Source organism: Glycine max, chromosome 17 (assembly GCF_000004515.6).
Source record: "Glycine max cultivar Williams 82 chromosome 17, Glycine_max_v4.0, whole genome shotgun sequence".
NCBI classification, from domain to species: domain Eukaryota; kingdom Viridiplantae; phylum Streptophyta; class Magnoliopsida; order Fabales; family Fabaceae; genus Glycine; species Glycine max.
The window spans coordinates 25,016,949-25,042,624 of record NC_038253.2 but is presented as its reverse complement, the minus strand read 5'-3'; the positions used below and the strand labels follow the sequence as shown (position 1 = coordinate 25,042,624).

Here is a 25,676-nt window from a genome sequence, read left to right as displayed (position 1 = left end):
AATCAGAATATTTAGAATCACTAGCAACAGAATACTCAGAATGCTCAAAATGCACAAAATGATCAGGATGCACACTATGCCTAACTAATCTATGAAAGGTTTTATCTATTTCAGGATCAAAGGGTTTTAAATCGCCTGGATTGCCCCTAGTCATGCACTATATGCAGCAAATAATGTGTTTCTCAACAAGCACCTAACAAGGGGGTAAAACTACAACTATACTCAAATGATATCAAAATGAGCTGAGATTTTGTGAGGAACACCCTAAAATCATGAAAAGATAGCACAAAAATTTTCAGACAAAAATTCAAAGTCTAACTATGAAAACTACCTAAGCAAAGTTTAGAAAAATAGGACAATAATACTTAAAAAAAACTTAGTAAACGGCTGATTTTTGGAGTTTGGGAGTCCTCAACCTACTTCAGCAGGTTACCACAGTATAGGAATATTTTTTCTATCCCAAATGCAAATATGATAATAGTTATTCTGATACCCAGAGCAAAAGTTATGGTCGTTTGAAGTTTTGTTAAACACAAGTTCTCAAATTTTTTTGAATCTCTCAAATCCAGCCACACCAAGTGTTCCTGGTATTTTTCACACAAAATATGAATCAAAAGAACCTACCACACAAAAATTCAGCCAAAAATAACAACCCTAACCATCAAAACAAAAATCGCCAATTAAATTGTAAACAGTCGTCGCTAATGTAATGTTGTGTCAACAGTAACACATAATCAGTCTCTAATTTCGTCGATATGCACTATTCACAGCAAAACATAAAACTGAAACAGGGGAAACGTTGAACAAGGGGTACTACTAAATTGCAAAACAGGACATCAAATAAAACAGAACAACGCACTAACACAACATACTAATACCACACGAAAGCATAAAACAACTAAACATAAAACACAAATCACTAGCTATTATGAACCTTTGGACATTGCTCCCCGGCAACGGCGCCAAATTTGATCGAGGCTGTACCCGAATCAAATAAACATTAAAATGCAGTAACTAGGAAGTGATCCTAAGTCGTTTTCCAATGAGCAATGATAAACCAAATGTTCATAACAGATAGTAGGAAAATAGTAACGAATTGGGGGGGGGGGGGGGTTGGTTGCTTTTGTAAATTAAACAGCGAATAGATGTGAATTAGACAATATCAAAATTAAAACACGTTGCTTCCCCTTGATTCACAAGCAAGTCTCTTATCCTAGGTTACGAGTGTTTATCCTTTATCAGTTCAACCACTTAATCCAACCCTAAATTAAATTACTAAGCGAAATTTAACATAAGGCATTCATTATGTGATTAAGCAACACATACACCAATTAATCATAAATGATCATTAAGCATGAACGTAAATTAAGCGCAGAGAAAATAATGGCACATCAGAGAGGATGAAAATGATGGTCATTCCTATTCTTCTACTGGGAGTAGAACTGTTAAGGAACCTAGAGTTGTAGTTCAAACCACAAGTGAAATTGACATACTTGATGATGGATATAGGTGGAGGAAATATGGACAGAAACTAGTTAAAGGAAACCCAAACCCTAGGTATTTCCATCTTTTAGATTTTAATAGAAGAGTTTAACTATGATGTACTATTGGACTAGTGTAAAAAAAAAATTGATTGTCAATCAATCAAAAATCATCTCTGTGGACTTTTAAGTTAGTTATTACAAAAATCAACGAACTCAACACGATTTGTAATTGGATGATAGTGTAAAAAAGCATTTATACTATTTGTTTTTTTCAATTAAACTCTTAATAGAATTGATTAGTCGTATGGTTTTAACTGTTACAATTTCTATTATTACCTACCAGTTAAGGCCATGAATTAAGCAAATTCTTTCTGTAGGAGTTACTACACATGTGTAGCCCTGGGTTGTCCAGTGAGAAAACATGTTGAGAGAGTTGCACATGATATGAAAGCTGTGATTACAACTTATGAAGGGAAACATATCCATGATGTACCTTTAGGACGAGGAAACTCAAGCTATAGCATGAATAGAACTTCTCTAAACAACAACACCAACACCAATATTGTAATAGATCCTGCCCCTATTAGGCCCTCCGCAGTGACTAATTATTCTAACTCAGCAAGTTTCACAAACTCACTTCATGACACAAAGCCACCAACATCTGCAAGCCAAGAACCTTTTCCAATGGACTTGGTGTTGAGCCCCGAAAGCATCGGATTTTTGGCTAATGACCCGTTTCTTCAGTCTTTTTGTCAAAGAACTTTTAAATTTGGAAGCAGAAGAACACTAGAACGTTACACATAAAAATATCACTTATATGTTTATGTATAGAGTATAGGAATAAGAAATTCATGAGCATCTACTAATTTTGGTGTACTAAGATTAGAGACTACTGCTACAACTTTCTAAAGCTTGACAAGAGTTAGGCCTTGTTTAAACTTTCAATTTAGTCATAGGAGAGACAGAAAATGTGTTGACCTTGAATTCTATTATTCTTTTGTTGCTTTTGTTCAATTGCTTTCTAAGATTAATACTAGTTGTTGGAAATTTCTACTTTGGTATACAAATGTCTACTCTTACTAGTTATGGTTACTTTGGGTTGTGTTGTTGACTATAAATTTTTCAATCAAAGTCCTTGTTTGTTCAAATTATGAAATAGTTAGTGGCTTCTGATTTAGTCAGCAAAATGTTCATGCTGCTGAGAATTTTGTCTAACTCTAGAACAAATGGTAAACTTATACTTTCTCACATTATTTTATTAACAAATCTTTCTACTATTAGATGGACCTCACATAAGTCCTACTAAACAATAAATGAAAACAATTATCCAGTTTATCACTGGTTTTGGTAAAACTTTTACCCATTTCTTTAATAATAGTACATCATTAAGGTGTCTCCTTACGTTTCTTGGTTTTTCATGATAGTCTTTAATTTTATTTTACAGAGGCTCAGTCATCCAGAGCCCACCTAATCCTTTATTGAGCACTTATTATAATTGAGTTGGGGGAAAAAGATGCTTTGTTATTAAGCAATTATAATAACTGACAAATACTTAGATTGATTAATTGTGTGCTTAAAAAAATAGGTAGCATGATCAAGGAAGTTGGTCTAATGATCAAAGAGGTGAATATTTAATCTTCGACTATTTCGCTTTAAATTCTAAACTTAGAGAAATAGTTGTCCTAAATTATTCTTAGGATGAACTTGTTGTATCCTAGAGAACTTTCACATCATATGATGGATAAATCTTTGAAGATAAAGTGAATTTTTACATCTTAGATAATTTGTACATATTCATATATTTATAAATTGTGATTCCTGAATGATTGATTAGTTTATAATTTATTATTGATCGTGATAATCAACAGTTGAAACAACACAAAGTACAATGAGACCCAAACGCATTACCAATTTACATTGCTATTTTGCATACACATACTAATTTTTTGTAAAATCAATGCAAACAAATGTAATCATATAAAAAAAGTGAAACAAGCATGGGTAAACTTCAAGCAGCCAACAAATTCACAATGTCAACAAATTCATAAGCATGTTGCAAACACCAGCCACATATGAATGAAAGCTATAACAAATGAAGACATTGGTACTTACTACATGACGGCCGGAGGAAGTTGGAAGCAATAGACAGAATGCGCTAGCTGTCACGGTGAGACACACAAGAGTGAGATAGAGTAGTGCGGGCACGACATAGCTTGCGGTAGACTTCGGAGGTCATCGCGGAGTAAAGGGCCAGACTGCAGAAATTAAAGGCACATTTGTATTCAAAGAGTGAAAAGTGAAAATTAAAGTAATTAAAAATCTGATGACTTCAAAGACATTTTTCGAAAAATCGTAGTAGTCGGGTTAGAAACAAAGACAGTTTTTATAAAACCGCCTTCGTAACATTCACATCAAAGGCGATTTTATAAAAACCATCGTTAACGCCTTAAAGTAGTTGGTATTAATTTCAAAAATGTCACCGCATGTTTTACTACATCAGTTTTTCAATAATCGACAAAGATGCAATGATGTTTTACTACCCATTTTAAATATTGGATCACGTGTTATCATCACAGTAACATAATTGTCGATCTTTTCTACAATTGCTCACATGCAAATCAGTTTTAATATAATTTAATATGTAATAGATGATTTGATTTTTGCTTACTAAATCAGATTTGCAAGTAACTAATTTTTAATCACTAACTCATGTTAATTTCTCTCTTTATCTCTCTAATTTCTAACAAATTTTCAAAAGTATCCTTGGTTTTAAAAAATTTATTGCATAATATTTTTTTATTTATTTTACCTTCTCTATATATTTTATTTTTGTTATTTCTTTTAGCTTGCTAGAAATCATTATAATAACTGTTGTAAAAAAGAATTCATTATAATAACCATTATCGTATAAATGTTTTGAATCACATGCACGCCATTATTGATTATTACTCCATGAACTTTGGTTTATTTATTTGATGGTTTCTGTATTTTGTAGTTTATTTGTGAACTTTGGTTTTGTTTGCAGAAAGTAAAGAAAATGAAGATTGTGTTAAAATTTAACTCATTAAAGAAAATTATTTTTAATTTGTTGAAGAATACCTATGGTGAGGAGGAAGATCAATTTTATGTGCCTACAAGAAACTAAGTGGACAGGTGAAAAAGCGAAAGAATTAGACAACTCGGGATTTAAGCTGTGGTATATGGGAAAAATCAGATCAAGAAATAGGGTAGGGATTATTGTGGACAAGGAGTGGAAGAAGGATGTCGTGGATGTAAGAAGAGTAGGAGATCGTATCATAGTCTTAAAATTGGTTGTGGGACAGGACACCTTTAATGTTATTAGTGGGTACGCACCTCAGGTTGGGTTAGCAGAACACTTTAAGGTAAAATTTTGGGAGGATCTAGAAGGGGTACTTCAGGATATACCCCAAGGAGAGAAAGTTTTCCTAGGAGGGGATCTCAATGGACATGTAGGTAGCGTGGCTAGAGGTTTTGAGGGGGTGCATGGGGGTTTTGGCCTAGGGGAGATGAATGGGGAGGGTAAATCCATCTTGGAGTTTTCGGAGGCTTTGGATCTTTCTATAGCCAATACATGGTTTAAGAAAAGAGAGGAACATCTTATCACTTACAAAAGTGGAGGGACATGTTCTCAGATAGATTTCTTCCTTATCAGGAAGTCTGATAGGAAGTATTGCTTGAACTGTAAAGTTATCCCGGGAGAGAGCTTGACTACCCAACATAGAGTTTTGGTTATGGATGTAAGAATTAGAGATAGGGCAAAGAGAAGAAGTCCTCTGGTAGCACCAAGGATCAAATGGTGGCACTTGAAGGGTGAGAAACAAGGAATCTTCCAACAAAAGATATGGGAGGGTTGGTGTGGACAATCACAAGGAAGTGCAAATGATATGTGGAACAAGATGTCCCAAGAGATTATTAAAGTGGCTAAAGAGACGTTGGGTGAATCTAGAGGTTTTGGACCTAGGGGTAAAGAATCGTGGTGGTGGAATGAAAATGTTCAGAGCAAAGTTAGAGTAAAAAAGGAGTGTTTCAAGGAGTGGTCTAGGTGTAGAAATTCTGAAACTTGGGATAAGTATAAGATAGCTAGAAATGAAACCAAAAAGGCGGTGAGTGAGGCAAGAGCCCAAGCTTTTGATAGACTATACCAAGCTCTAGGAACCAGGGACGGAGAAAGATCTATATATAGGCTTGCTAAGGGTAGAGAGAGGAAGACTAGAGATTTGGATCAAGTAAAGTGTGTTAAGGATGAAGAAGGCAAAGTCTTAGTGCATGAAAAAGATATCAAGGAAAGGTGGAAGGCGTATTTCCACAACTTATTTAATGATGGATATGGATATGACTCTAGCAGTCTAGACACAAGAGAAGAGGACCGGAACTATAAGTACTATCGTCGGATTCAGAAACAGGAAGTAAAGGAAGCGTTGAAAAGAATGAGTAATGGTAAGGCGGTGGGGCCAGACAACATACCTATTGAAGTGTGGAAAACTCTTGGAGATAGAGGTCTTGAGTGGCTCACCGAACTCTTTAACGAAATTATGAGGTCAAAACGCATGCCGGAGGAATGGAGGAGAAGCACGTTAGTGCCAATCTATAAGAACAAGGGGGATATACAAAATTGTGCAAATTATAGGGGAATCAAGCTCATGAGTCATACCATGAAATTATGGGAAAGAGTGATCGAACGGAGATTAAGAAAGGAGACTCAAGTTACTGAGAATCAATTTGGTTTCATGCCGGGAAGGTCGACCATGGAAGCGATTTATTTATTACGGCGGGTGATGGAGCAATATCGCATGGCCCAACAAGACTTGCACTTGATTTTTATTGACTTGGAGAAAGCGTATGATAGAGTGCCTAGAGAGATTTTGTGGAAAGATCTAGAGAAGAAAGGGGTTAGGGTTGCATATATTCGAGCTATCCAAGATATGTATGATAGGGTATCGACTAGTGTTAGGACACAGGGTGGAGAGTCAGACGATTTTCCCATCACAATTGGTTTACATCAAGGGTCAACCCTTAGCCCCTACCTTTTTACCTTAATTCTGGATGTCCTCACGGAACAAATCCAAGAGATAGCGCCGAGATGCATGCTTTTTGCAGATGACATAGTCCTCCTTGGAGAGTCGAGGGAGGAGTTGAATGAGAGGTTGGAAACTTGGAGACGAGCTCTAGAAACACATGGCTTTCGCCTAAGCAGAAGCAAATCGGAGTATATGGAATGTAAGTTCAACAAAAGAAGGAGGGTTTCTAACTCAGAGGTGAAAATAGGAGACCATATTATTCCTCAAGTCACACGGTTTAAATATCTTGGGTCTGTAATACAGGATGATGGGGAAATTGAAGGGGATGTGAATCATCGCATTCAAGCAGGATGGATGAAATGGAGAAAAGCATCGGGGGTGTTATGTGATGCAAAGGTACCGATCAAGCTAAAGGGAAAGTTTTATCGGACTGCGGTAAGACCGGCGATTTTGTACGGAACAGAATGTTGGGCGGTCAAGAGCCAACATGAGAATAAAGTAGGTGTAGCGGAGATGAGGATGTTGCGGTGGATGTGTGGTAAGACTCGACAGGATAAAATTAGAAACGAAGCTATTAGAGAGAGGGTTGGAGTAGCGCCTATTGTAGAGAAGATGGTGGAAAATAGACTTAGGTGGTTTGGGCATGTAGAGAGAAGACCGGTAGACTCTGTAGTGAGGAGAGTAGACCAGATGGAGAGAAGACAAACAATTCGAGGCAGAGGAAGACCCAAAAAGACTATAAGAGAGGTTATAAAAAAGGATCTCGAAATTAATGGTTTGGATAGAAGTATGGTACTTGATAGAACATTATGGCGGAAGTTGATCCATGTAGCCGACCCCACCTAGTGGGATAAGGCGTTGTTGTTGTTGTTGTTGTTGTTGTTTGTTGAAGAATACCTATGCTTACAATAATTATATGTGATTCTAAATTATTGAAGATGTCAATTTAATAATGTTAATGTTGTGCGAGTGCTTTCTAATTTTTTATTTTTAAAAAAACATATTCATTGATCAATTGTTTTGAGATCTCATACATGTAATCATTTATTTCTCTCTCTCTCTTTCCCGTTTCAAGTTAGTTGTTTCAATTCAAGAAGGAAAGTATTTTCATTTCAGGATATTTGTGTGAATTACAAGTCGGTCAATGTATCAATTTCAAATCAATTATTTGTTTTACTCCCTACTTGCATTAGAAAGAAAAAAAAAAACTCCCTCCATTTTTGTCGGTCAAATTTCTTCATTAGCATCTTATTTTATATCCTCTTTGGTGTGTATCTTTGATGATGTGTGTATATATATGTATTTGATTTAGGAAAAAAAAAATCGATCAACAAATTTGAGTAACCTATTAAAATAACAAGCACAACATGTAACAATCATAACAGAACAACACCATAAAATAATTCAAACAATATAACAAAAAAAAACAATATACCATCAATAAAAATTGCAATTAATAAATTTGAAAGACCAATCAAATTCTTGCGCACATGCAAGTGATCACTAAATTAAGACTACACTCTCCCCTTTACTTTAGAAACGTGAGAGCAAGTGCGAAAGTTGTTCAACAATTGGTTGTCTCAAATTTGTTTTTATATGATTTTTAGTAGATAAATGAAAAGAAGCACGTACTATTATTAATTTCAGATTAGGAACAGAGAAGAGAGTGAGAAATTATTTACGTTATAATTTTTATATGTGATAAAGGTATTAACTAATTAAATCTATCATAAACAACTTGTTATTATTCCATTTTTGAGGATGTTATGAGTGAGTGATATGGTTACGTTACCGTTGTCGCATTCAATTTTTTTTTTGAAAAGACATTACTTAAATTTATTTAAATGAAAATTTGTTTGACATTATTTGACAACTAAGTGTGTAGCGTATGATAGTGTCAAATTTAGATAAATATGTGTTTTTAATTTTATATTTGTTAATTATAATTATTTTATCTAAATTCTTATATTCATTATACTTTCACTTTTATGTTACAAAATGATGGATTTTAGATAGGAGTCACATCAAGACCCATTCCTAAATCAGAAATTAAAATTTTTATTAATATTTATTGATATTTATTTATCATACAGTTATTTAATTAATTATTTTATATAAAACTTCTAGTTGAACCTACACAATCATGACCGAAAAAACTTTGTTTCACGACCGTTATTAAAAAAAAATCGTATTAGAAAAACTATTATTCTAAGAAGATTATTCCAAAAATCATCTCAAAATATCTATAATCTAAAATGATTTTTCAAAAAATTATCTTAGAATATCTTTTATTAAAAAAAATTAAGAATTTGAAGACGGTTTACTCAAAAACCGTCTAAGAATGTCTTTTTCTAAAAATAATTAAAAAATCCATTGCTTTTTCTGCATAATAAAAAAGATTTATTCATGAAATGATGTAATATATAACAAATCATATATGTTACTTTAATAACTATTTAAGTGACATATCACATAACATATCTAAATAATTTATAAAGATTAAATTAAAATCACTAAAATAAAATTTAACCATGAGTACATATCGTAAACTAGAATTAAATTGACCTAAGTTTGATTCCCTCAGTTCTATTTTAAATGTCTTAAGTATAGAATTATAAACCATATCCAGATATATGTTTTCTCATCCAAAAAGTTTTTCGCATAACCAAAGTTCATGTCTCAATATTACTTGCTCTTCTTTGGTTCTTTAGTATATTGAACTATCAAAGCTTCAACATCCTTCCAGAACAGGTCCTTAGTGAACCTCCAATCCAAACAAAAACAGACTAATGCACTAAATACAAGATGAATGAAATATCAAATATTCCATTATAGGCAATACAAAGATGAATAAATAAATAAATATCAACACCCTTAGTTCATGAAAAACCTATAAATATAATAATCACCAAGCAAGCAACTAGTTTGCATCACTACTTGTAAGACTTCTAGTCAGATATCATGACTTAACCCCTTTAAATCATTTGTGAAAAAGGAAGGATAATCCAACTTAAAACTAAAGCAACTAGAACCCTAAAAAATTTTAGCATGTTAGGGTCAATTCAAATTCCAGATGATAATGTATCAAAGTTAAAATAACAAAGATATAGGTACTATCTGGATTAAATTTCCAACCTAAATAAAGATGTACCATATTCAATGTAAGAATTTTTCCAACCTAAATAAAGATTGGCATTCAGCTTGCTCCACCTCTTCAATAGCACCAAGTTTCTTCTCCAACTTCAACTCATTGTAGTATCATTCAATTTCCTTCGACACCTCCGAGACAGCCTTTCGAAGCTTTTTCTGATTCTGTTCCTGTTTAGGAAACAAATTAACACATAGAAAGTGTCAAACTATATGTATGTTAATTGAGAAGAAGACAAGAAGAAATAAATGTAAAGTAGCTAAGAAAGTATTTGCTAGAGCGCGTACCATGTAAGAAAAATTAACTACTAGCTTGCTCTTAATAATTTGTCTTTGATGCCAAATGGACAATATAAAGTGAAGTCAGATAAGATTTTTTAAGTAGCGATGCATTTGATTGACAAGTGACAACTCGAATGCCTTTACAGAGTAACTGTATTTGTACATGCAAAGTCCTCTATCAATACTTATTAATTGGTCCACTAGCCCTGCAACAAGCTTGCTATATTGATATGGTTTAGCTAAGATGTAATAAAAGAAATATGTTACATCTACATGTTGAGTAATAATAAATCTAATGCATTTCATCACACACTTGTAGCTAGCTAGCTATTCCCTGTTTACAAAGACATTTGGAAGTTGGAAATTAAACTAGTTTTAATCTTTTGTGTCTGGCTTTAACTCGTAAAGGTTCAGAAAACGTTGCATGTATACAGAGCAAGTGGCCGCTACTATACCATACGGAACTTTATGCATACGTGGACTGCTCTCTATGGTTGAAAGTTAAATAAAGAAGCAGTCTAATTAAGGAAATAGAAAAACAGCTCTATCACGGTTATGTAGATATAAAAACAACACCGTGGCAGACAGCTTAACCAAAACAAACAAATATAATGCAAAAAAACCAAGATAAATTATTAGGTGGTCTTAAATTACTACCTGTTTATAGTGTCAACCAATATTAATGTTTATATAAGCTATATTCAAATTTTATAATTTATAAAAAATAATTACTAACAATTATGTGTCATAAAAATTAGTCGTAATTATGATAATCTAAGACTATCAAATAATTCCTCCCAAACCAGAGAAATAAAATTACTTAATTATTAGAATTTGAACTTAAGACATAACCCAACCTTTTAAAATTAAGCTTAAGCCTAAGACTTGTACAGATTAATTACATTTTGTTCCTGTACAAAGAAGTCAATTGATCATGCAATACCACCAAAAAGGAAAATAAATGTTTAATTCATAAAAAGAAAATCAACATGAATTTCAGATTGAATAATACCAGGCCTTCTATAATTCTGTCAGCCCTATCATACTTTACTTGTCTCTCTGCCCCAAAAGAAGCTCCTTTGGAAGCTCTTCGTAGGCTGCAGCATTTCCATACTTCTCCATTATGGCATTTTTTGTTTGTGACTTCAGCTTCTCTTTTATTATCTTAAAATTGTTAGTGCTTAGCTTTACTTAGTTTTAAAAGATTGGCTAAAATTTTGTTAAAACATAAGCACTTAGACAATGAAGGAAAGCTGGAGTTGCTGCACATGATGTCTAACATTATGTCATGGAATCAGATCGGGCTGCACAATGCACAAGGCAAGATAAAATGTCAAATGAAGAATTGAAGCTGCAGGATCCACGATGTCGGATACAATGTTCAGGACATCCTGCCCGAAAATACTGGACACATAAATCTGTTATATCTTTAACAGATTAATGTGCAGTCAGCAACAGATTAGGAGCTCTATCTTTAGGAACGAATTAAAAGATAATTAAAGATCAAATTACAAACTTTGAATAGTTTCGTTCAGGGATTAGAGATTGAAGATAAAAACTAAAAGATAAAAATTTATCTTTTAGATCTTTAAGTGCAGATTTTTCAGGAGAATGATAGAGCTTATCCAGCGCAAGGTGTTGCAGCCCAGATACGCACACTGCTATATAAACATGAAGGTTGCACGGGTTTTTTACCAAGTCAGAGATTGAAGAGTTATTTTGTGAGTTTTGTGACTTGAGTGTTTTGTGAGCCACCTTGATGTTACCCTAACATCAAGTGTTGGACCTGAGTGTGTAGAGTTGATCTCTATTGTTCAGAGAGCAATCTCTGGTGTGTCTTTGATTTGTTTGTAAACACGGGTGAGTGATTGAAAGGGAGTGAGAGGGGTTCTCATATCTAAGAGTGGCTCTTAGGTAGAAGTTGCATGGGTAGTGGTTAGGTGAGAAGGTTGTATACAGTGGCTGTTAGATCTTCGAACTAATACTATTTTAGTGGATTTCCTCCCTGGCTTGGTAGCCCCCAGATGTAGGTGACGTTACACCGAACTGGGTTAACAATTCTCTTGTGTTATTTACTTGTTTAATCTGTTCATACTGTCATATATAATCTGCATGTTCTGAAGCGCGATGTCGTGACATCCTGTACGACATCTGTCCTCAGTATCAGAATTTCAATTGGTATCAGAGCGGGCACTCTAAATCACTGAGTGAGATCTAGGGAGATAAATTCTGATGAACATGGAGAAAGAAGGAGGACCAGTGAACAGACCACCAATTCTGGATGGAACCAACTATGAATACTGGAAAGCAAGGATGGTGGCCTTCCTCAAATCACTGGATAGCAGAACCTGGAAAGCTGTCATCAAAGGCTGGGAACATCCCAAGATGCTGGACACAGAAGGAAAGCCCACTGATGAATTGAAGCCAGAAGAAGACTGGACAAAAGAAGAAGACGAATTGGCACTTGGAAACTCCAAAGCCTTGAATGCCCTATTCAATGGAGTTGACAAGAATATCTTCAGATTGATCAACACATGCACAGTTGCCAAGGATGCATGGGAGATTCTGAAAACCACTCATGAAGGAACCTCCAAAGTGAAGATGTCCAGATTGCAACTATTGGCTACAAAATTCGAAAATCTGAAGATGAAGGAGGAAGAATGCATTCATGACTTCCACATGAACATTCTTGAAATTGCCAATGCTTGCACTGCCTTGGGAGAAAGGATGACAGATGAAAAGCTCGTGAGAAAGATCCTCAGATCTTTGCCTAAGAGATTTGACATGAAAGTCACTGCAATAGAGGAGGCCCAAGACATTTGCAACATGAGAGTAGATGAACTCATTGGTTCCCTTCAAACCTTTGAGCTAGGACTCTCGGATAGGACTGAAAAGAAGAGCAAGAACCTGGCGTTCGTGTCCAATGATGAAGGAGAAGAAGATGAGTATGACCTGGATACTGATGAAGGTCTGACTAACGCAGTTGTGCTCCTTGGAAAACAGTTCAACAAAGTGCTGAAAAGAATGGACAGGAGGCAGAAACCACATGTCCGGAACATCCCTTTCGACATCAGGAAAGGTAGTGAATACCAGAAGAAGTCAGATGAAAAGCCCAGTCATAGCAAAGGAATTCAATGCCATGGGTGTGAAGGCTATGGACACATCAAAGCTGAATGTCCCACCCATCTCAAGAAGCAGAGGAAAGGACTTTCTGTATGTAGGTCTGATGATACAGAGAGTGAACAAGAAAGTGATTCTGACAGAGATGTGAATGCACTCACTGGGAGATTTGAATCTGATGAAGATTCAAGTGATATTGATATTGAAATCACTTTTGATGAGCTTGCTATATCCTATAGAGAACTATGCATCAAAAGTGAGAAGATTCTTCAGCAAGAAGCTCAACTGAAGAAGATCATTGCAAATCTGGAGGCTGAGAAGGAGGCACATGAAGAGGAGATCTCTGAGCTAAAAGGAGAAATTGGTTTTCTGAACTCTAAACTGGAAAACATGACAAAATCAATAAAGATGCTGAATAAAGGCTCAGATATGCTTGATGAGGTGCTACAGCTTGGGAAGAATGTTGGAAACCAGAGAGGACTTGGATTTAATCATAAATCTGCTGGCAGAACAACCATGACAGAATTTGTTCCTGCCAAAAACAGCACTGGAGCCACGATGTCACAACATCGGTCTCGACATCATGGAACGCAGCAGAAAAAGAGCAAAAGAAAGAAGTGGAGGTGTCACTACTGTGGCAAGTATGGTCACATAAAGCCCTTTTGCTATCATCTACATGGCCATCCACATCATGGAACTCAAAGTAGCAGCAGCGGAAGGAAGATGATGTGGGTTCCAAAACACAAGATTGTTAGTCTTGTTGTTCATACTTCACTTAGAGCATCAGCTAAGGAAGATTGGTACCTAGATAGCGGCTGTTCCAGACACATGACAGGAGTTAAAGAATTCCTGGTGAACATTGAACCTTGCTCCACTAGCTATGTGACATTTGGAGATGGCTCTAAAGGAAAGATCACTGGAATGGGAAAGCTAGTCCATGATGGACTTCCTAGTCTGAACAAAGTACTGCTGGTGAAGGGACTGACTGCAAACTTGATCAGCATCAGTCAGTTGTGTGATGAAGGATTCAATGTAAACTTCACAAAGTCAGAATGCTTGGTGACAAATGAGAAGAGTGAAGTTCTAATGAAGGGCAGCAGATCAAAGGACAACTGTTACCTATGGACACCTCAAGAAACCAGTTACTCCTCCACATGTCTATCCTCCAAAGAAGATGAAGTCAAAATATGGCATCAAAGATTTGGACATCTGCACTTAAGAGGCATGAAGAAAATCATTGACAAAGGTGCTGTTAGAGGCATTCCCAATCTGAAAATAGAAGAAGGCAGAATCTGTGGTGAATGTCAGATTGGAAAGCAAGTCAAGATGTCCCACCAGAAGCTTCAACATCAGACCACTTCCAGGGTGCTGGAACTACTTCACATGGACTTGATGGGGCCTATGCAAGTTGAAAGCCTTGGAGGAAAGAGGTATGCCTATGTTGTTGTGGATGATTTCTCCAGATTTACCTGGGTCAACTTTATCAGAGAGAAATCAGACACCTTTGAAGTATTCAAAGAGTTGAGTCTAAGACTTCAAAGAGAAAAAGATTGTGTCATCAAGAGAATTAGGAGTGACCATGGCAGAGAGTTTGAAAACAGCAAGTTTACTGAATTCTGCACATCTGAAGGCATCACACATGAGTTCTCTGCAGCCATCACACCACAACAAAATGGCATAGTTGAAAGGAAAAACAGGACTTTGCAAGAAGCTGCTAGGGTCATGCTTCATGCCAAAGAACTTCCCTATAATCTCTGGGCTGAAGCCATGAACACAGCATGCTATATCCACAACAGAGTCACACTTAGAAGAGGGACTCCAACCACACTGTATGAAATCTGGAAAGGGAGGAAGCCAACTGTCAAGCACTTCCACATCTTTGGAAGTCCATGTTACATTTTGGCAGATAGAGAGCAAAGGAGAAAGATGGATCCCAAGAGTGATGCAGGAATATTCTTGGGATACTCTACAAGCAGCAGAGCATATAGAGTATTCAATTCCAGAACCAGAACTGTGATGGAATCCATCAATGTGGTTGTTGATGATCTAACTCCAGCAAGAAAGAAGGATGTCGAAGACGATGTCAGAACATCGGGAGACAATGTAGCAGATACAGCTAAAAGTGCAGAAAATGCAGAAAACTCTGAGTCTGCTACAGATGAACCAAACATCAATCAACCTGACAAGAGTCCCTCCATTAGAATCCAGAAGATGCACCCCAAGGAGCTGATTATAGGAGATCCAAACAGAGGAGTCACTACAAGATCAAGGGAGATTGAGATTGTCTCCAATTCATGCTTTGTCTCCAAAACTGAGCCAAAGAATGTGAAAGAGGCACTGACTGATGAGTTCTGGATCAATGCTATGCAAGAAGAATTGGAGCAATTCAAAAGGAATGAAGTTTGGGAGCTAGTTCCTAGACCCGAGGGAACTAATGTGATTGGCACCAAGTGGATCTTCAAGAACAAAACCAATGAAGAAGGTGTTATAACCAGAAACAAGGCCAGACTTGTTGCTCAAGGCTACACTCAGATTGAAGGTGTAGACTTTGATGAAACTTTCGCCCCTGTTGCTAGACTTGAGTCCATCAGATTGTTACTTGGTGTAGCTTGCATCCTCAAATTCAAGCTGTACCAGATGGATGTGAAGAGCGCGTTTCTGAATGGATACCTGAATGAAGAAGTCTATGTGGAGCAGCCAAAGGGATTTGTAGATCCAACTCATCCAGATCATGTATACAGGCTCAAGAAGGCTCTCTATGGATTAAAGCAAGCTCCAAGAGCTTGGTATGAAAGGCTAACAGAGTTCCTTACTCAGCAAGGGTATAGGAAGGGAGGAATTGACAAGACTCTCTTTGTCAAACAAGATGCTGAAAACTTGATGATAGCACAGATATATGTTGATGACATTGTGTTTGGAGGGATGTCGAATGAGATGCTTCGACATTTTGTCCAACAGATGCAATCTGAATTTGAGATGAGTCTTGTTGGAGAGCTGACTTATTTTCTGGGACTCCAAGTGAAGCAGATGGAAGACTCCATATTCCTCTCACAAAGCAAGTATGCAAAGAACATTGTCAAGAAGTTTGGGATGGAAAATGCCAGCCATAAAAGAACACCTGCACCTACTCACTTGAAGCTGTCAAAGGATGAAGCTGGCACCAGTGTTGATCAAAGTCTGTACAGAAGCATGATTGGGAGCTTACTATATTTAACAGCAAGCAGACCTGACATCACCTTTGCAGTAGGTGTTTGTGCAAGATATCAAGCCAATCCTAAGATAAGTCACTTGAATCAAGTAAAGAGAATTCTGAAATATGTAAATGGCACCAGTGACTATGGGATTATGTATTGTCATTGGTCAGATTCAATGCTGGTTGGATATTGTGATGCTGATTGGGCTGGAAGTGCAGATGACAGAAAAAGCACTTCTGGTGGATGTTTCTATTTGGGAAACAATCTTATTTCATGGTTCAGCAAGAAGCAGAACTGTGTGTCCCTATCTACTGCAGAAGCAGAGTATATTGCAGCAGGAAGCAGCTGTTCACAACTAGTTTGGATGAAGCAGATGCTGAAGGAGTACAATGTCGAACAAGATGTCATGACATTGTACTGTGACAACATGAGTGCTATTAATATTTCTAAAAATCCTGTTCAACACAGCAGAACCAAGCACATTGACATTAGACATCACTATATTAGAGATCTTGTTGATGATAAAGTTATCACACTGGAGCATGTTGCCACTGAGGAACAAGTAGCAGATATTTTCACAAAGGCATTGGATGCAAATCAGTTTGAAAAACTGAGGGGCAAGCTGGGCATTTGTCTGCTAGAGGAGTTATAGCAATTACTTCTATCTGAACGTGCTCAAACGTTAATAGCACGTTCACTACTGGGCCAAAACAAATTCAACCTTCGTTTCACACGTCCCCCTACATTCCTCATTCAAACTTACATTTTCGTGGCAATCTCGTTTTCATCAGCATTCCCCAACACTTCTCAGATATTCACGAAGCCACTCCAAAAGCTCTGCTTCTCCATGGCTACCTCACCAAAAGAAACCTCATCCCCTGTTTCACCCTCTGTACCATCATCTCCATCATCCACCAAAACTCCATCAAACCAGGAACAACCTGAATTCAATATCCAACCCATACAAATGATTCCTGGTCCAGGCCCTGTTCCTGAGAAACTGGTCCCTAAAAGACAACAGAGAGTGAAGATTTCTGAAAACCCTAGCTTTGCAACAAGCCCTAGGGAAGAAGACACTGAGATGGATAAGAAGATCCGCAGTCTTGTGAATAGCATTTTGAAAAATGCTTCTGTCCCTGATGCTGATAAAGTTGTCCCAACATCTTCCACCCCAAATGCTGAAGTCCTCTCTTCATCCAGTGAAGAGGAATCAACAGAGGAAGAGGATCAAACCACAGAGGAGACCCCTGCACCAAGGGCACCAGAACCTGCTCCAGGTGACCTCATTGACCTAGAAGAAGTAGAATCTGATGAGGAACCCATTGCCAAAAAGTTGGCACCTGGCATTGCAGAAAGATTACAAAGCAGAAAGGGAAAAACCCCCATTACTAGGTCTGGACGAATCAAAACTATTGCACAGAAGAAGAGCACACCAATCACTCCTACCACATCCAGATGGAGCAAAGTTGCAATCCCTTCCAAGAAGAGGAAATAAATTTCCTTATCTGATTCTGATGATGATGTCGAACTAGATGTTCCCGACATCAAGAGAGCCAAGAAATCAAGGAAAAAGGTGCCTGGAAATGTCCCTGATGCCCCATTGGACAACATTTCATTCCACTCCATTGGCAATGTTGAAAGGTGGAAATTTGTATATCAACGCAGACTTGCTTTAGAAAGAGAACTGGGAAGAGATGCCTTGGATTGCAAGGAGATCATGGACCTCATCAAGGCTGCTGGACTGCTGAAAACTGTCACCAAGTTGGGAGATTGTTATGAAAGTCTAGTCAGGGAATTCATTGTCAACATTCCCTCTGACATAACAAACAGAAAGAGTGATGAGTATCAGAAAGTGTTTGTCAGAGGAAAATGTATTAGATTCTCCCCTGCTGTAATCAACAAGTACCTGGGCAGACCAACTGAAGGAGTGGTGGATATTGCTGTTTCTGAGCATCAAATTGCCAAGGAAATCACTGCCAAACAAGTCCAGCATTGGCCAAAGAAAGGGAAGCTTTCTGCAGGGAAGCTAAGTGTGAAGTATGCAATCCTGCATAGGATTGGCACTGCAAACTGGGTACCCACCAATCATACTTCCACTGTTGCCACAGGTTTGGGTAAATTTCTGTATGCTGTTGGAACCAAGTCCAAATTTAATTTTGGAAACTATATTTTTGATCAAACTGTTAAGCATTCAGAATCTTTTGCTGTCAAATTACCCATTGCCTTCCCAACTGTATTGTGTGGCATTATGTTGAGTCAACATCCCAATATTTTAAACAACATTGACTCTGTGAAGAAGAGAGAATCTGCTCTGTCCCTGCATTACAAACTGTTTGAGGGGACACATGTCCCAGACATTGTCTCGACATCAGGGAAAGCTGCTGCTTCAGGTGCTGTGTCCAAGGATGCTTTGATTGCTGAACTCAAGGACACATGCAAGGTGCTGGAGGCAACCATCAAAGCCAACACAGAGAAGAAAATGGAGCTGGAACGCCTGATCAAAAGACTCTCAGACAATGGCGTTGATGATGGAGAAGCAGCTGAGGAAGAAGAAGATGCAGCAGAGGATACAGAATCAGATGATGATGATTCTGATGCCACCCCATGACCATCAGACCTTTATTTTTTTACTCTTAACAATTGATTGTTATTGGTCTGTAATATTTGCACATTAATTTCATGCATTCTACTTTTGCCAAATTCTGTCTAAAAAGGGGGAGTAGGAGGATATTATGCATGATTTATGATTTTGAGGGGGAGTAGTATTTATACTGCTGCTGCTGATGATGATTGATGTAAGCTACTGAAACTAGTAGCTGATAGAAGATGCTGCAGTGAACTGCTGCCTAGCAAAATATTCACTTCACAGCAGCAAGAGCATGGAGACAGGGGGAGCAGAAAGCTGATGTCACGTGAGATGTCTTGACATCCTGGAAAAGACTTGTAGATTTGCAACTTGCAGAATTTTGTTGTCACCACTACAGATACTGCTGTGCTTGATTACTCTGATAATGAAAGTTGCTGATCCCACTTGCATGACTGCTCGTACCTGCTCAGGAAGTGTCTAAGTATGTTTTAGACAAAATTTGCCAAAGGGGGAGATTGTTAGTGCTTAGCTTTACTTAGTTTTAAAAGATTGGCTAAAATTTTGTTAAAACATAAGCACTTAGACAATGAAGGAAAGCTGGAGTTGCTGCACATGATGTCTAACATTATGTCATGGAATCAGATCGGGCTGCACAATGCACAAGGCAAGATAAAATGTCAAATGAAGAATTGAAGCTGCAGGATCCACGATGTCGGATACAATGTCCAGGACATCCTGCCCGAAAATACTGGACACATAAATCTGTTATATCTTTAACAGATTAATGTGCAGTCAGCAACAGATTAGGAGCTCTATCTTTAGGAACGAATTAAAAGATAATTAAAGATCAAATTACAAACTTTGAATAGTTTCGTTCAGGGATTAGAGATTGAAGATAAAAACTAAAAGATAAAAATTTATCTTTTAGATCTTTAAGTGCAGATTTTTCAGGAGAATGATAGAGCTTATCCAGCGCAAGGTGTTGCAGCCCAGATACGCACACTGCTATATAAACATGAAGGTTGCACGGGTTTTTTACCAAGTCAGAGATTGAAGAGTTATTTTGTGAGTTTTGTGACTTGAGTGTTTTGTGAGCCACCTTGATATTACCCTAACATCAAGTGTTGGACCTGAGTGTGTAGAGTTGATCTCTATTGTTCAGAGAGCAATCTCTGGTGTGTCTTTGATTTGTTTGTAAACACGGGTGAGTGATTGAAAGGGAGTGAGAGGGGTTCTCATATCTAAGAGTGGCTCTTAGGTAGAAGTTGCATGGGTAGTGGTTAGGTGAGAAGGTTGTATACAGTGGCTGTTAGATCTTCGAACTAATACTATTTTAGTGGATTTCCTCCCTGGCTTGGTAGCCCCCAGATGTAGGTGACGTTACACCGAACTGGGTTAACAATTCTCTTGTGTTATTTACTTGTTTAATCTGTTCATACTGTCATATATAATCTGCATGTTCTGAAGCGCGATGTCGTGACATCCTGTACGACATCTGTCCTCAGTATCAGAATTTCAAAAATTCTTATATAGCAAATTCAGCTAGGAAAGGTGCAGCTTGCATGTGGATATCCTGGTCTTTCTCAAATGCTTCCCAAGCATGAATGTTAAGTTGCTTGAACACCAAAGCCTGTCCACTCATTCTATATTGGTTATCTCACTGTCAAAAAGAGTAAACAAACTATATTAAACAAAGAACTTTCAAAGTTATATGTATTTATAAACCAAATAAAATCTCCCAACTCCCATGATACTCACTCCATAAAATTTCTCACTAGGATCAGCATTGGGAAGGGGATCCTCTCGCATAGAATGGATTTTTGGATCATAATAAGCAGAATTAACATCAAGATTCAAAAGGTATTTTGCAATGTCCTCTCGGATATGGAAGTTTCTGAAGCAAACAAATAGAATCAGAATAACAATCACAAAATATGACATTGTTTTTGGGTGAGGAATTAAGGTTGAGACTTTGATACTACTCTGCTAAGTATAAAAAACAAATAGGAAGACAAATTGAAACACAGTAAGGAAACACACCTTGCAGTTCCTGTACTTCCACCACCTGTAGTTGTAACACGCTTCTCAACTTTGGCAAAGTCCACCTGTTTGCTCTCGTCAACTTTAGCCTCATCAACCTTCAGAGCTTCTTCATCTTGATCATCACTTAATTCATTTTCCCCTTTTTGCTTATTGTTTTTCTCCTCCAATTTCTTTAATTTCTGTTCTTTTAAGTACTTCCTTCGAGCCTCATCCCTTGCCTCATCTTTCTATGACACGAGCAGAGGTTTCCATATCATAACCATTCCATCGATCTCGCTTGTCATCATAATCAAGTTCAAATGTTTCAATCTTCTCATTAGGAGCAATATGCATGTTTGTCTATTTTGCTCCTATCTTTCGAGGCCTCTCCGTGCATGACTTTACATTATGTGTCATTGCTCCACAGCTTAGAGAAAAATATAAGCCATAAGTCGATTGAAAATAATATTACCCACAACTAGTAATGATAATAAGTCAAACAACAAATCCTAAGAACACAAGTTTAACAAAAAAACATTGAAAAAAGGGTGATACTAACATCACATATATTGAAATCATCACATTTATTTTTTATCAATGAATATGGGTGACTACAAGACCTAGTCAGAAAAGCATCCTCACCTAGTGAAAAAAGAAAAGGAAAGAGGAAAAAGAGAAGAAAGAAATCATGAACAAGGGCAAGCTTGCTTCCCTTTAAGAACCATCTCTTTGATTTATCCATTTTGTAACTATAACCAAAATTTACAACATTGACTTTATTTGTTCGTTGTTATAATATATCACCAATGCCTTGTTGGAAAAGACAATCATTAGAAACATATCTTACATGTTTTAATTTACACTAGACACCGAAACATGAAAGTCTACGGCTACATCCAAAGTAAGCTTTAATTCCATCCATGAAATGAAACCTCAATTATCTTTTACATATTAAATCCATAATTGAATAAACAGAGCTACATCAAGTCAGGCCAACATTTTGATCAAATTGGAATATTATCACAAAACAAGGTATCAAGGGACAAAATGAAAAGGATAAGTTCTATCACTGAACAACAACAATACATGAGTTTACTAGAATGATAATCACTGCACCTCATTGCAACTAAAGAAAACAAACCTGTATTTGGTTTTCAGTTAAAATTCTTCATGCAGCAAGAGACCATTTTCCAAATAACTGAAGAGACATACCAGAATTAGAAAATTTGGATAAAAACAAAGAAAGTCCACTTACTTTTCACATGCTCCCTTCCTGTACTTGTCAGCCTGAAATATTTTTGCACCTCTATCATACCAAGATTTTGTATAATTTGGATCCGATTTCCATTTCCGTTGATGTTTTAGACTCTAAACAAATAGAAAAAACTCGAGCATTAAAGTGAAGAGCCTCAGCTAAGTTAAAAGAAACATACAACAGGAGGGTAAGTGAACAGAATGACATTTTTCTCCTTAGTGTATATGATCAGCTGCAACAACCCATTGAAGATCACATACGTTCGAAAGAGTTAAGGAACAAACAGAGCTGAAGCATAATGAATAAAAATCATAAACACCAGCAATCACATTTCCCTTTCAACATAAAGCACCAAACCCATTTAACTAGGAACCTCGATAACCTTCAATTGAACAATTTGTGCATCTCAAGCCACTTCAAAAAGACTTAATCCCCACCTCAAAAGGACTTGATCCCAGATGCAAGGTTTTAAAAAGCAAATCACAAATCATGATTTCAGCCGCAACATCAACGTTTTGGGCACTCTGTGACCACAATTGTGGCCGCATTCTGTCCACATTCTCCTCCAATGTCAAGAATTACAAGGAAACCGCAACAGTTAAAACCTTGCCCAAATGTTTTGTTTTCCAATACTCTTATATTAAAATAAAATTTAACCAAGGTAAACTTAACCATGGTTCTCAAGAAGAGTTGATTTTTAAAAACCTTATGCAGTATTCGCAGCCAAAAAGAGGAAACTCAAACCACAAGCACATGTACACATACGTCCATTAAAGTGGTCTGACTGAATAAAATTATAAACTTTCAAGCAAGAAAACGATACACAAGACAGGTGAAACTGGCACCTCAGTATGAAGCTTCTTTAGTATAAAAGGTTTTCGAAAGAGCATCCATGGAACTGCACAAAAGCAATGAAACAATCTGCACAAATTAAATAAAAATAATCAGAAAGTAGAGGGCATACATAGACATAGTGAACAAAACACTCACCACCGGCATACATGACTCTAACTCGGGGAGAGAATGAGTGAGTTTGAATTCCAATTTCCAACGAAACGAGCTTAGGAAGGAGTGAAGAGTGCAGAAAGAACAAGGGCTTCTTTTCGAGTTTCCGTTGATGGCGGGTTTCATATCACAATTTGGGTTGCGCCCTTCAAATCGTCTCGCATAAAGCCTTGGTCGAAACTGCCGTCGCCGTAAGTTCCCTTCTTCTTCTTGGGCTTGGAGTTCACTGCCTCCTTGAGGTTGGGAAAGCTTTGGGGCTCCACCGCGAGAGACAAAGGGAAGGGTGAGAGACCTGTGCCGCGAGACACTGAGAGCTACTGCGCTGCGAGACACTGAGAGGACAAGCAAAAGAGAAATGAAGTTTAAAGCATAACCCAGCTTTTAAAAGACGGGTTTTTAAAATCCTTTTTAAACACTTACTTTTAAAGATGTTTTTATAAAACCGTCTTGAACTTAATTTTAAAAAAATGTTGCAGCTTATTTTTCTATTCTGATTTTTTGAAAATCGACTTAGATTCAATTAGGTTAAAACCATAGTTATCAATACCAGCGTAACAAAACAGATCGGTCAACCTCAAATCATAGTTATCAATATCGGCGTAACATTAGAATGATGGTTATTATGATGTTCTTTATATATATATATATATATATAAAGTTCAAAAACAGAAAATAATTGAAAACATAATTACTTAAACAAAAATTACAAAACATAAAATAGAAAATCAAGCAAATAAAGGACTTAGCCTTAATTCCTCTAAGCTAAAGCCTAAAGTAATTATAATAATAGACAAGTAGACATTAAAATTTAAATAGACAAATATAAGTTCCTTAATACTAAATTACTAATCAGAATCTTCATCCTTTTCAAGATCAAGTCATTATGTTCTTGAAATCCATCACTCTCACTAGCATTAGAATTGTACTCTTCTCCCCCCTCATCTTCATTCTCTTCTTTCACTTCCACCACTTTTTTTACTTTTTCATTTGTAGGTGCAGGTGCAACTGCTGCCTTGTTTATCTTTGTTTGGCTCCTTGTGTTTTGTAAAGGTTCACCAGCCCAAGTTGCCTCAACAACATGTAACCAATTCAAATCATCATCATCATCATCAAAAACCAAATCATTACCATCTTCTTCTCCTTCCAATTCTCCCAATAACCACTCATTGTTATCATCAATATCATTTAAAGCAATAGGATCAATCACATCATGACACTCAAAGTGATCTAGAAGAGCTTGGTTATACTTAACATAAACCAAGTCTTGAAGCTTTTCGTGCTCAAGCCTACTTCTCTTCTTTGAGTGAATCTATAATAATTCAAAAAACATGAATGTTAGTTACTTAGTTTCAATTTCAGCTTCTAATGTTTCATAATTTAAAAAACATGAATGTTAGTTACCTACATGCTCAAAGGTACTCCAATTATGCTCACATCCCAATGAGCTACAAGTCAAACTTAGAACTTTAATGGCAATGGTTTGCAAGTGTGGTGTTTTTCCTCCATACAATTTTCACCACTCAGCTGTAAAATGCAATTCACATGCATTAGCATTTACACAGATTATTAGTTAATCATTCAAATTTACAAGTGAATTTTCCCACTTACCAGGAGATATTTCAATCCTTGCTTTCATTGCTACAGTCATACCAAACCTCTCTCCAGCCCTTTTATACACTAGAAATTGTTTGTGAACTTTAACTACAAAATTATCATCTTCACTAAGTCTATCAATACATTTGTAAAGGTCATCCACCACTTCATTATCATTGTCAATGTTTGGATTGGTGTAAAAGAACTTCGGATTTAGATAACAACCCGCTGCATGCAAAGGGTGGTGAAGTTGGCAATCCCATCTTTTATCAATGATTGCAAGGATATCCTTATACTTCCCTTCATTGTTATTGAAAGCTCTCTGAATTGCCTCTTTGGCCCTATCCATTGCTTCATAAATGAAACCCATTGCAGGTTTTTTTCATTATCCACCAACCTCAACACACTTACAAGAGGCCCTATAGCCTTTAAAATGTAGACAACATCATTCCAAAATGATGGCATAAGAACAACATTTGTTGCTTGCTTCCCCTTAGACTCTTTAGCTTCCTTAGACTTCAACCATTCATCCGAAGTAAACATCCTTCTAAGATTGGCCTTTTGCTTATGCAATCTTTGCAAAGTTAAGAAAGTGGTAGCAAATCTTGTAACTTTGTGTCTCACCAATTCAGTTTTTTGTGCGAATTTCCTCATGGTGTTCAAAGCCAATGTATGGTTGTAAATGTAGCCTACAAGCTTTATGCCTCTTTGTATAACCCTTTTTACTTTTGGGATCTTTCCAATATCTTCTAGCATCAAGTCAAGACAATGTGCAGCACATGGAGTCCAAAATATTTTTGGTCTCGTGACTTGTAAAATTTTACCTAAAAAGATCAAAATCAATAAACTTGTATGAGTAGTGTAACAATTAAAAGTTATAACTATAAAAAAAAAACTTCATTAAGCATGATTGAATTCTCATCCGCCAACACATAATTACTTCCATTG

The 25,676-nt window shown here is 36.8% G+C and overlaps 1 protein-coding gene and 2 pseudogenes across 1 annotated transcript; 1 reads left to right on the top strand and 2 right to left on the bottom strand.

Moving 5' to 3' along the window:
- LOC100778614 (probable WRKY transcription factor 33) overlaps positions 1-2,288 on the top strand; it is a 32,310-nt pseudogene extending 30,022 nt beyond the window's left edge.
- Positions 2,289-9,305: 7,017 nt separating this feature from the next.
- LOC121173793 (pre-mRNA-splicing factor SLU7-A-like) lies at positions 9,306-23,494 on the bottom strand (annotated as a pseudogene).
- A 449-nt stretch (positions 23,495-23,943) lies between these two features.
- Positions 23,944-25,098, bottom strand: LOC121173876 (uncharacterized). Its single transcript, XM_041011409.1, has 3 exons — positions 24,744-25,098; positions 24,541-24,635; positions 23,944-24,444 (listed from the first exon to the last, which is right to left on the bottom strand). The coding sequence occupies exons 1-3, from the start codon at positions 25,096-25,098 to the stop codon at positions 23,944-23,946; spliced, it is 951 nt and encodes a 316-aa protein (XP_040867343.1).
- Between the last annotated feature and the right edge of the window lie 578 nt (positions 25,099-25,676).